General features: G+C 40.4%; 1 protein-coding gene across 1 annotated transcript; it reads left to right on the top strand.

Moving 5' to 3' along the window:
• The first annotated feature begins 6,304 nt into the window (after window positions 1–6,304).
• LOC118778895 (butyrophilin subfamily 1 member A1-like) lies at window positions 6,305–9,530 on the top strand. Its single transcript, XM_036530679.1, has 4 exons — window positions 6,305–6,326; window positions 6,934–7,209; window positions 9,116–9,247; window positions 9,511–9,530. Exons 2-4 carry the CDS (start codon window positions 6,954–6,956, stop codon window positions 9,528–9,530), a joined length of 408 nt encoding a protein of 135 aa, XP_036386572.1. The 5' UTR covers window positions 6,305–6,326; window positions 6,934–6,953.
• The last annotated feature ends 3,193 nt before the right edge of the window (window positions 9,531–12,723 follow it).

The raw sequence follows: 12,723 nt of genomic DNA, 5'->3' as shown, positions 1-12,723 counted from the left end.
ATTGCCAACAGATGTTAGCTTTGATTTTAACCACAGTTATTGACATATTAACTGAAGTTATTGATATATTACATTAGCTATTTACTTTATCTTTACTGTACATGTGGAGGTCTGGAAGTGTATAAGGAAACCAGACAATCTAATATGTTAGCCTTTAATAATATGCATTCTATTATACTTTGTATAGTGGAAAATATTGTTTGTATTAAGCACTACTACTGAAAAGTAATATGATGTTATTCTATGCCTAAATAATGCTGGGGGTTACCCTAGGTTATAAACATTGCATGTAGGCCATTGTAAGACACTGCTAGGGGGGGTAATCTTGGGGGCTATTACAGGACAGTGGGTGACCTTGGAGAAGGAACACTGCTTTCAGCATTGGCCCTCCCTGGAAGTCACCCCAGAACCTTCGTGCACTATGTTGCTGTTCTATAGTCATGCCAACTTCTATTGGTTCATGGTCTACGCTTATTGTATCTTCTCTCCCTTCACTTCTCCTATTGGTTTATGGTCTACGCTTCCGCTCCTTTTTCTCTGACTCATAGTCATGCCACCTTCGCTTATTGTATCTTCTCCCCCTGACATGCCCCTACAGCGTGTCAGCATGTTTTTGCCTCCTTTTAACATATGCATCCCATTTTAGTTTTATGTTTTCTTTTAGGAGTCATACAGCTAGAAAATAAGAGCTGATTGCCTGCATTGGCCTAGCTGACATCTACTGGCAAATGCTTGACAACTGTATGTGGATTTACTGCTGTTTGTCATAGTTGCCCATCATAGTGCTGAGCCAACGGCCCCCCTTTGCGGGGTTTAATTCTTCTTTGTCTTGTTCCTGTGGCCCATCTTCTGGGCCGTGTCCAGACGGGGCCTAGTTCTTACATTAACCCTTTGCTTTAAGGCCTAACCTTGTAGCTTATGGCACATAGATATCTGTGTGCCTTCTTACAGTCTGCAGCACCGCGGTCTGGCTAACTGAGTTACTTAACCTTTTTTATTATTTAAATGTGGGCCTGGAAATAATGGTAATATTCCAGGCATATATGCTGTGTATTATTTAATTATGTTTAAAAATCATATAGGTGTGGAGTGGAAATAATGGGAAATTTCAGAAGTGTTATGTTTAAAAATAATATACAATTAATGACTATGGAGTTTATGGGACTTTCCAGGCGGGGTAAATGTAACAGCTTAAAAATTAAATAATGGTGTATTAAAATGGAAAATGGGATGATCTTGAAGGAGGAGCCTGGGAGGAGTTGGAAATTGTGGTCTGGGATAGGAGGAGTGAGAAAAGGCATAAAGGATGGATGTAGGCTGAGGGGAAGGCGGAGTGATTGGGGACTGTTTGTGAATGTATACACACCGTATATACACCTGTTGCTCTGCGGACCAACCCGGTTTACTGTATGTGATTGATCACCATATGCAATAAACCAAACAACCATGATTACATCAGACTCTGTGAAAACTTATTATTTTCTGGAAGGCATCAAAATGTGGAGGAAGACCCTCGGTCCATTTGGTCCAGACCAGGGGGATATCCACCACAAGTTCACGAGAACGCAAGAATGGGCAAAAACGTGGATTGATAAACAGCCTCCATCTCATCAGTCCATTCACATCCAATCAATCATCATGACGTTACTAGACAGTGTTGCCGCGCTCTTCTCGTGCTTTTTTAGAAAATCAAGTGTCGCCAGGTTGGCTGGGTTCCCGATCCCAAACCAGTCCACAATCTGTTCACCCGCCCAAACCAATTTTGACCTGCACAATCAAATTCAAAACCTCCCAATTGGGCGGGATTTCGCCAAATCTGGCAAAATTTAGTGCCAACAAATGAGCGCGTCAGTGCTGTAATCATTGGTGACAGATCAAAATGATATAGCCCGTTTATGCTGGGCTGCAGCGGCTATCGTCTCAACACAGCATATCATAACCCCGCTCATAGCTACGGCGTAAACTTCGACCCTTTATTCTGTTACAAGAAAGCAGTAAAATTTGGCCCATTTCCGGGTACGTTGAGGGGTTTTGCACGGTAAGATCCAAAATTTGACGAGAACCCATTTTGGGACGACAGTGTTTTCTGTAGAAACTCAGTAAGAGATCAAGACTTAACTTTGTTTCCCCATAATTAATAGAATGTCGTCTGTTTTGACCGGATAATAAATCCACACAACAGCGAGTTATGAATCATTTGCAGAAGCCCTGCCCAAAGACGGCTGGATTGATTGAAGTGAAAAACAATAAAGTTAAAGTTTAACAAGATCTAAAAGTGAAATTGAAAATAAAATTGATCTCAGGTGCCATTTTATGCACGGAGGAGAGAGGGAAAAGGAGAAAGAAAAGGAGGAATAAAGCAGCAAGGTTAGTACAACAGAGAGTGACGGGGAGAGGAAAGAAGTTAAAGGTGGAGAGGTGTGGTTGATGAGGGGGATCCACAACTATGATCTTGTTAAGATGCTGTTTTAACGTTGGCGAGCTACAAGGGGAACCGCCTGCTATATTATAAAATGGTGATTTAGATCTCAGTGTTTGTGCAACACTCAATATGCATGTGGGGCCAGATTTTCACATTTTGACCCTCACTAAAGACATAAACTACATATAAAAAAACATGACCGGCGTGTATCAAAAATGTTTTGTGTTTTAATATTTCTCCTAAAATATGAGGTTACAGGTCAGGTTGGAGTTTTCAGGAGCACTGCATTGTATTATTGTCATTTGGCAAACACTGTTACCCAGATAAACTTTTACAGCTGGATGTTTATTGAGGTAATTGTGGGTTAAGTATCTCGCCCAGGGGAACAGCAGCAGTGCCCCAGCGGAGAATCAAACCAACAACCTTTATGAGCCCTGATCCTTACCTACACCAAACTGCTGCCCAGTGCAGATATGAGCAGATGTGACACAGTGCTAGATACACTCTACCAGGGGCAGCACACCCTGGTACTGGAGAGATGTGACACAGTACCAGCATGCTGTAATAAATTGATTTTAGTTTGCAAATATAATATTGCTGCATATAAATTTAATTGAATTTGTATTTAATAGTTAGCTTTAATAATTAATAATAGTTTCAATTTTTTAATAATATGTTTTTAATAAGTACTATAAAACTTTGCATAAACAGTGGAGTCCTACTGGCAGGTTCTTTCATGCCAAAGTTGCACTGGTTAATAAAACAGGAATTTTCTGATACATTTCTGATAACTAATCTGAGTTCAGTGAGAAAAGTAAAAAAAAAAAAGAAAAGAGAATTTTACTGTGAACAGAGCCATTAAGATTAATGTGTAATATTTCTTTTCTTTCTTTTTTTAAGCAGAAAAAATACCAAAATGTAAACTTTTTTATGTAATGGGTTTTTATCAATATTTTATTGAAAATGCCCAGGGATATTCTCTGCAGGAGAGTAGATACATGCCATATTACTGAGAAGAGACACTCTTGTGAATGGAACTAAAGAGATCATGGTGTGGTAAGATCATCTTCCATGGGATAAGCATCACTACAGTGCAGTTTATGAGAACAAGGACATTTTCCTTTCAAGGAACTGGTTTTGTTCTTGGAAAGCTGTGACGGAGTGCCGTCACTACGGTTGAGTATGTGCTCTGACTGCCATACCAACGAGCCTGGCTCTTTGGCGTCGCGGTCAAAGTTGCATGTTTGGTACCCCGTAGACCCGGGTTCAAGGCCGGGCGGGGTGACTGCTCTCGCCCTTCGCTACAAAAGCATACCCATTTTTTTTCCTGAGAGATGATGTTGTGCTCTGGTATGTTGTCCAGTAACTCACAGCCACCTGATGAAGCCATTGCTGGAGTTTACCAGGGACAGGGCTGTAGAGTGCAGAGTGGAGGGAGTGAACCCCAGGAGGGACAGAGCTGTAGAGTGCAGAGTGGAGGGAGTGAACCCCAGGAGGGACAGAGCTGTAGAGTGCAGAGTGGAGGGAGTGAACCCCAGGAGGGACAGAGCTGTAGAGTGCAGAGTGGAGGGAGTGAACCCCAGGAGGGACAGAGCTGTAGAGTGCAGAGTGGAGGGAGTGAACCCCAGGAGGGGCAGAGCTGTAGAGTGCAGAGTGGAGGGAGTGAACCCCAGGAGGGACAGAACTGTAGAGTGCAGGGTGGAGGGAGTGAACCCCAGGAGGGACAGAACTGTAGAGTGCAGAGTGGAGGGAGTGAACCCCAGGAGGGGCAGAGCTGTAGAGTGCAGAGTGGAGGGAGTGAACCCCAGGAGGGACAGAACTGTAGAGTGCAGGGTGGAGGGAGTGAACCCCAGGAGGGACAGAGCTGTAGAGTGCAGAGTGATAGTGATGCAGCCTGTCAGTGATAGATGAGCTGAGACACTGAGTGGCCCATCAGTGATAGTGTAGTTTGTGTCTTGTGGGAGTGAATGTGATTGTGTGTGTGTGTACAGTTTGTATTCAGAGTATGTGTACATGTAGGTATTCTGTGGGCCTTGTGAGAAGCCTTTGTCTTTAAGTCAGAGATACTTTTGTCCATATAGAGTATTTGGCCACACCTGTTTTTCAGGGTTTGGGCTAGGCCCCTTATCTCCAGTGAGGGGAAATCTTAATGCTTCAGCATAGCAAGACATTTTGGACAATGCTTCCAACTCTGTTGCAACAAAGGACCTTGGGGAAGGCCCTTTTCTATTCCAACATGACTGTGCCCCAGTGCACAAAGCAAGGACTATAAAGTTTGTTATTAAGCAGCTTCAGGAGTTCATAACGAGTTGGTCATTTGAATCAGCTGTGTTGGAGCAGGGAGAGATCTAAAACATGCAGGGCAGGGGGCCCTCCAGGAGAGGGCTGAGAAACACTGATTTAGAGGGAACATTCTAGAACAGCAGCCAGGTAGACACTCTGTGGGCTTCAGTATTAAACTGTCATGACTGCGGCATCTTAGCCGGTTGTTTTCTTTTCCCTGTCCATGTGCTTTTGTTTTTCCTTGTGTTCTAGCCCTGCCCCGCTCTCCGCCCTGTCTCCGCCCACCTGATTGTCTCTACCTGCCTGCCTGCACACCTGCATCCCATCTCCTCATCAGCCTTGCCCTATATCTTCCCTGCTTGGTTCTTGTATCGTCGCTAGCTCGTCTCAGTTATCTGTTTCGCTACAAGCTGTTTTTCCTGTTCTGCCTGCCAGCCTGTTTCACCGATCTTGCCTGTTTCCCTCGACCGTGTTTTTGGATCTGTTGTTTGGTATTATTAGCTGTGCTTTTCTGGTTTTCCGACTTCGCCTGTTTTGACTATGTTTTCTGGATTCCTCGTATTGGCTTAATTATACTTCGCTTTGTGCACCCCATTCCGCTGTCTGCGCCTGAGTCCCTGCCTGAGTTCTGACATAAACAGCACTACAAACAGCAGAACAGCTGAATCTAACAAATAGCAGCCAGGCTTTATTACAGATGGTTTTATGTCACATTTTAAACTGTTGAAGTAACATAAGTTACAAAAGCAATTTGTTGAACTACAGACCTTTATATTCTTGATAAAGGTTGTTCCTCTGAGACCTGCAAGAGTGTTCATGAGAAATTGATAATTATGTAGTTACAACAGAGTGATGCTGAAATTGATTATTGGCTTTTAAACATGATGTCAAACCATCAATCTTCACTATAATAGTAATTCCCCACTGTCCAACTGCAGGGTCCTGTCTTTTCACAAAACAAATCACAACATAATGTGCATAATTTCCATGCCATTGTCTCTTCCAGAGATGAAGGGTGATGGGTCACAGTGCCTGTGTTTAATTCTCCTGTTCCTCCACCAGGCTTCTGTCTCCAGACCAGGTACAACACATCTTCACCTGCACTCTCACTGACTGCAGTACTGACATCTAAAGTGTGTGTCTGACACAGCAGCACATCTTCACCTGCACTCTCACTGCAATACTGACATTTAAAGCATGTGTCTGTCACAGAATGTGGGGTCTGTGCTGTTTGTCCAGCTGCAGTCTCAGTCTGTGTTGCTCTTTGCAGAGATGTTCCGGGTTCTTGGTCCAGCTGATCCTGTCATTGCTGATGTTGCTGAAGGTGTTGTTCTGCCCTGTTACCTGAATCCCAGCATCAGCGCTGAGGACATGGAAATCAGGTGGTTCAGACTCCCCTCCACTGATGCACTGGTGCATCTTTACCAGGAGCGAGAGATTAGAAATGGCAGACAGATCCCATCTTACAGAGGAAGGACAGCACTGTTCCCAAAGGAGCTGAAGAAAGGCAATGCTTCACTAAGACTGGCAGGAGTACAAGCTTCTGATGAAGGACAGTATAAATGTTTCATTCAGTCTCTGCAGTGGGGAGACGATGCTTCTGTTAAAGTGGAAGTAAGAGGTCAGTGCTCTTCCTGCAGAACACAAATCATTCAGGTTTAGAATCGATTTTAAGGATCTTTTATTGATATTAGAAGCACAGAACGTTGCACCAGCTCATGACCAATTACCCGTCAAATTGCTTACTCATCATCCCACACTAATATGCTCTGTGTTCCACATGTAAACCTAAAGTAAAGAGGAGAGGGATTCTGTTCTTACACCCCTATACTTTAGAGCACCCTGAAAAACTGAAAGCACTTTTTTTTTTAAGATTGCTTTTGGGTTGCCTCATCTTATTTGGTATCTGCTTTTTTAATAATATGATCTCATTTGTTGTTATTTATCTTTTTATATCAATATTCTACTCATTTTTGTTTTACAAATAATTTTACTACATCTAGTTTATTGTTTTCCACTCTATATTGTTTTAACATTATTTTAGTGCTTTGATTAGCACTTGGGCTGCAAAATGTTGTATGAAAGGTGTTTATAAACAGAGTGTATAATTATTATTATTAATTTTAAAACTGAATAATGCTTACACATATTTTTATGCAGCATTAAGAGAAAGATCATTAAATGATTATAGATTATGTGCTGTAACCTCTGAGTCTGTGTCTCTGTAGGAACTGAGCCACTGATCTCCATGGAGGGACACAGAGAATGGGGGATCGGCCTGCTGTGTGAATCTAAAGGCTGGGATCTTCAGCCTGAACTCATCTGGCTGGACAGTGAGGGACACAGTCTCCCTGCTGGACCTACAGAGACACACAGAGACAGTATGGATCTCCTAATCGTGAGACGACGCATCATCATACAGGACAGAGACACCAACAGGGTCACCTGTCGAGTTCAACTGCAGCAACGCAGCCTGGAGAAGGAGACAGAGTTTCACATCACAGGTGAGTAACACAATACCATCCGCTCTAAATAACCCCAATCACACAGCATGCGTATACACTGTAGTAATAATGCTGTACTTACAGTGCATGACATGTGCTAATTTCCCATTAGGGGTATTTATAAGAGTGATCATCTAAATGCCTTATGCAAATGGCACCCCTGAATGTACCGCCATGAAGCATCTCCCATGATAGATTGTGTAAGATAACGGTTAGTGAACAAGCAAAGACATGGCAGAGGAAAGAGAAGCTCCAACCAATAGAAACACTAACAGAGGAAGCAAACTAACAGATTCACACATTGCAGCAGCAAAACATCTGCTGGCTGAGGAAGAATTTAGAAAAATATACTTCAGTATCATCAGAATCAGTATTTTATCATCTTGCAAATTAATGTTAAAACAGCTAGTCAAATTCCTTTTAATGCCTCATTGTGTGTGCAACAGAACAGCAACTTTTCTTAAAAAATAGCTGCCAGGTTAGTTACTTTGTATTCACCAGGTTCTGTTATTAAGAAAATAATATTAATCTGAACCAGGTCAGTTACTCTGTATTCATCTAGTGCGGAAATAATATAAATAATATTAATCTGAGCCATGCTGCCAGGTTAGTTACTCTGTTTTCACCAGGCACTGATATTATTACAATTAAAAGTAGGTGCAGCAACTGACATGCTCCCCGTATTGAGTTTGTCTTCAGTATTTTCTCTCCCTGATTTGGGCTAAAAGTTTTCAATTAAATCTCAGACTTTTCCCTCAGATTTAAACACTAAAATAATTTTTATACATATCTTCAGATATCTTCAGAAACAATAGATCTAAAAAGTGCTTATTAAATACATAATTTATACTAAATGTAAACTGGACTCTGAAAATAAATATTTACTTTATATCTGAATTATGTAAAACTGTAATGTGGACATCTTTGATATTAAATTTGATATGTTCATTTTTCCTTAAATCCTGGTATGCAACTATAAATATTTATATCTAAATCTCAGTTTTAAACTTTTTGAAAGATATATGAATGAGCTCCGCCCACTAGTGATTGACAGCAGTGTGAGGCAGAGAATGGGTGAGGCAGAATGGAGGGGGGTTTGAGGGACTAACGTTGCAGCTGAGACATGGCTGATGTTACCACGGCAATGAAGTGTAAAATGATGGATCATTGCTATGTACAGACTGATTAGTTACATGCAGAGAGAGTTAATTGTATCAGCGCTCCGTTTGCTCAGCCAAGAAACCTTCCAGAAACGAAGGACATACTGTCAAATGACAGCCTTCAGGAAGCACGGACTCATACCATTGAGTTATACTGCAGATGAGGGTACGAGTGTAGCTACAACAGCCCCCTCACCAAGACTGGGGTTACACAACAACTGTTTGTCAAAATTACCAAAAAAAAAAATGGTGATATTCTACTGTTGTTTCCAAAATGCAAGCTTTGTCTTGATAAATAGCACTTACCTCACTGCAGTGTCAACCTGAGCGGTGGATTGGTAGGTTAAGTGCTGTGTTGTGGCATATGGTTTTGCTTATGGTGTCATCATGAAGACTCTGGTTCCAATCCCACTCTGATCATTTCCATTTTATCCACTTTTTGATAGGAGTGGCTGAACCTCACTTCAATTCACTGTAAACAGTAACAACTCTTCAAAAGCTGACGTGCAAAACTCTGCCTTTTGCCTTTATTTCTCTAATTAAAGAAATATGTTAATGTAAAATACTAATGAAGAAAATTAATGAACTCTACAAATGATGATCAGATTAGCAATATTAACAGATTCTCCACATTTGCGTTCACTCTGCTTCTCACAGATTAATGAACAATATTACTAAATGAACAGTATCAATGAGTAAACATTATTAATGAATACCATATTAATAAGCGGTTCTCTCTGTTCCAGCTGAGATGTTCCCTCTTGCTCCCTGGAAGGTGGCCTTAGCTGTGCTTTTTCCTCTGGCTGCTCTTGCTGTCATTGGATCTGTTATTTATTACCGCTTCAGAAAACTGCGCAGAGAACAGCGCAGAAAGGAAGGTAATTCATTTATTGATACATCTCTGCATCACAAAAGTGAAAGGGCTGTACTAACTCTTTCCATCACGGATGATATATCAAGATATATCAACATATAACCCTTTGCATTACAGGAGGAGACAGCTCTAATCACTGATCTGCAGTCAGTAAAATGGCTGTACTACCCCATAAGTCTTTGCATTATAGAAGACAGCTGAAAGCATTTATCTGTGGTCATACGTGCAGATCTATTCATATATTGACACTATGATGCTCTTTTCCAGCAGACATCCAGAAGATGTAGAAATCATTTGATGCAAATCAATGATCTTAGTGTTTTCTAATACTTAGAAAAAAACTTTAGGTTCCATGATAAATCAACATTGCTTTCATGAAGACATTTTATAAATATTTTAAATATTCTGTTCCCAGTGAGTTAATTCTGCTTTGTTTTATCTGCAGATGAGCTTGGCCAACTAATGCGTAAGTAGTGTGTTTGTGTGTGTGTGTGTGTGTGTGTGTGTGCATGCATGTGGCTTAAGCAGAACAGATTTGTACATTTAAAACTTATTGTATATATATACACACGCAGTATATACAGTTTAAATATAGGGATGTGTGCTACAATAGCTGTCTCTATACACACAGGATCCACTGTGTCTCTCACTCTGAGTTACAGTAGCTGCCTCTACTCATGTTATTTTGTGTGACATAAATTACTTCAGAACAGCAGCAGATATCATGATTGGGTTTTAATTGAAAGATGGCCATTTCAGTCACAGAAGTGTCTTAACTTAGCTGCTAACAATATTCATGTAAAGACACTGGAAGATTCAGAAAATACTCAGAAAGAAGAAGATCATCAGAACAGAAAACATGTATATGAACAGTTCATTTCCAGTTTAAATATATCATATTGGCCTTGCTAAAAGATATCATATAGGCCAAACAAAAAGATTGATATTGGCATTAATAAGTGTAAAGATTTGACTCCACTCCTGGAGATTTAGCAGGCACCATTATAGTCGGCAGGCCAAGACCCTTAAAAAACTTTTGATGGCATTTTTTGTTAAAAGTTGGCAACCATGCCAGAAGTTATCAGCATGGATTAAGGTTTCAGAATAACCCGGTTGCCAACGTGGAACTTGACCTTCAAGGTCAAATATTGAGGTCAAAAGGTCAATCGAGGTCAAATTTCAAGTTTTTTCTATTTTGTGATGTACTTTCATAAAATATAAACTTTTTTAAAATAAATATTGGATAATTAGTGCATGAAGGATAGAAATTTCAAATATATTGATTAATTTGATTTGGATATTTAGAGTTTATATGGCCATTACTCCTTTATGGTATGAATAATACAAAACGTTTTTATGTTTATCTGTTTGTTTGCAAGATAAATCAAAAAGTGCTGCACAGATTTGGATGAAATTTTCAGACAATGTGGGTATTGGGACAATGAACAGCTGATTAAATTTTGGTGTTGATCCGTAACACCATCTCAAATTTGTGGGTCAGCGAGCCATATTGCCTTGGCGGAGATCTGCGCTCCCTGAGTGCTTTTCTAGTTGTTGCTGTGTTACAAGTAGGCTGTCTCATCCTGATCATGTTCCATCCCTGCAGTGTTAAGACATCCATCAGCATCACAACCACATGCAGGTATACAGGGCTGTCCATTCTTAAGGCAAGTGCAGGCATGTGTACGGCATTTGGTTCTACAACCACAAGTAACCAGTTCCAAGCAACTACTTGGAACAGGAGGTTTCCTAAGCCACACAACTACCAACTGTTGGTCTACAACCTTCCAACCACCCGTCTCCTCAGGGGTTTCACTAACATCTACCTTGTCAGACTGCAGCCATACCTTTGCCTGATGATTTGCACGTGCGAGATGCAATGCCAATGCATCACTTGTTGGTGGTAACATTTCCATAGCTTTTTTGCCTTTTTGAAACAAGTCATGTCTAGCCCTGTCAATACCTGAAGATGTGCATGGTGCTTTGTACAGATGACACAAAAATTCCTCAACGTCACCTTGAGGCCCATCCCGACCAACACCATATTTGCAATGTCCAGCAAGCCTGAGAAACTGAAGCAGAATATTCTGGTAATGAGAATGGCAACTTTTTGGGAAGTGTACAGTACACTCTCTACTCTCACCAAAAATATGATTTGGCTCTATTTTCAGATTAAAGAATTGTGAGCATGACAGATAAGAGAACTTAGTATAATATAAAAATAATAGAAAATAGAGCCCCCCCAAAAGACAAACCATAACATTTATGTATCGTTTTTTCACTTTTCGACTTTCAAATTTGACCTTAAATTATAATGATTTTAACAACCACTGGAATCTGGAACCTCAGACCCTACTAATAACTTCTAGCATGGTTGCAAACTTTTAAGAAAAGAATCCCATGAAAATAGAGCCCCCCAAAAAGACGAACCCTAAAAAGTTTTTTTTTTTTTTTTTTGACCTTTTGACCTTCACATTTGAATATAAATATGATGTTGGCGACCACTGGATTCTGGAACCTCAGAACCCAATAATAACAACTAGCATGATTGCCAACTTTTTAAAAAGATTAGCATGAAAATAGAGCCCCCCAAAGAGGCGAACCATAACATTTATTTATCGTTTTGTATCTTTTGACCTTCAAATTTGACCTTAAATTATACATTTGATTTTGGCAACCAGTGGATTCTGGAACCTCAGAGCACCCTCATGACATCTAGCATGGTTGCCAACTTTTTAAAAAGATTAGCATGAAAACAGAGCCCCCCAAAGAGAGGAACGATAACATTTATCTATTGTTTTTTAACTTTTGACCTTCAAATTTGACCTTAAATTCTAAATTTGATTTTGGCAACCACTGGATTCTGGAACCTCAGACCCAACCAATAACTTCTAGCATGGTTGCCAACTTTTTAAAAAGAATCCCATGAAAGTAGAGCCCCCCCAAAAAGACGAACCATGAATATATTGTTTTTGACCTTTTGACCTTCAAATTTGACCTTAGAATATAAATTTGATTTTGGCAACCAGTGGATTCTGGAAACTCAGAGCCCACTGATAACTTCTAGCATGGTTGCCAACTTTTAACAAAGAATGCCATCAAAAGTGTTTTTAAGCACATTTCCTGGTGTTGGCCTGCCGACTATTATGTCACCAGAGTATTTCCACCAAACTAAACTAAACAGCTCCTCATGGTTCACCCCTGCCTTAAAGTACATACTACAGGAGCTGTGTGTTTCTGCACTGCTGTGCATTGTCTCATTGCCATATTAATGAAGGAAGCAAATGTCCAGCAGAGTGGACTCATGTTTCACATGTATTTCCCTTGTCTGAGAGGTAGATGTAAGCACAGCATTTTCTCTGAAAAACAGCCAGCAACTGATTCACCATCTCTGTATTTTGTTCTGTGTATTTTGAGTTAAACAGCAAAGCAATATCTCTAATTCTGCTTACAATGTAAAAAATAGAAAGAAATCCCAAA

The sequence above is a fragment of the Megalops cyprinoides genome, chromosome 6, assembly GCF_013368585.1.
Source record: "Megalops cyprinoides isolate fMegCyp1 chromosome 6, fMegCyp1.pri, whole genome shotgun sequence".
Lineage (NCBI taxonomy): Eukaryota > Metazoa > Chordata > Actinopteri > Elopiformes > Megalopidae > Megalops > Megalops cyprinoides.
This window is presented reverse-complemented; position numbering and strand designations above follow the sequence as displayed.

Coding starts and splice junctions, on each gene's coding strand:
- LOC118778895 (XM_036530679.1), top strand. CDS start 6,954: ATGGAGGGACACAGAGAATGGGGGATCGGCCTGCTGTGTGAATCTAAA. Junction 7,210..9,115: donor GACAGAGTTTCACATCACAG/GTGAGTAACACA, acceptor TCTCTGTTCCAG/CTGAGATGTTCCCTCTTGCT. Junction 9,248..9,510: donor AGAACAGCGCAGAAAGGAAG/GTAATTCATTTA, acceptor GCTCTTTTCCAG/CAGACATCCAGAAGATGTAG.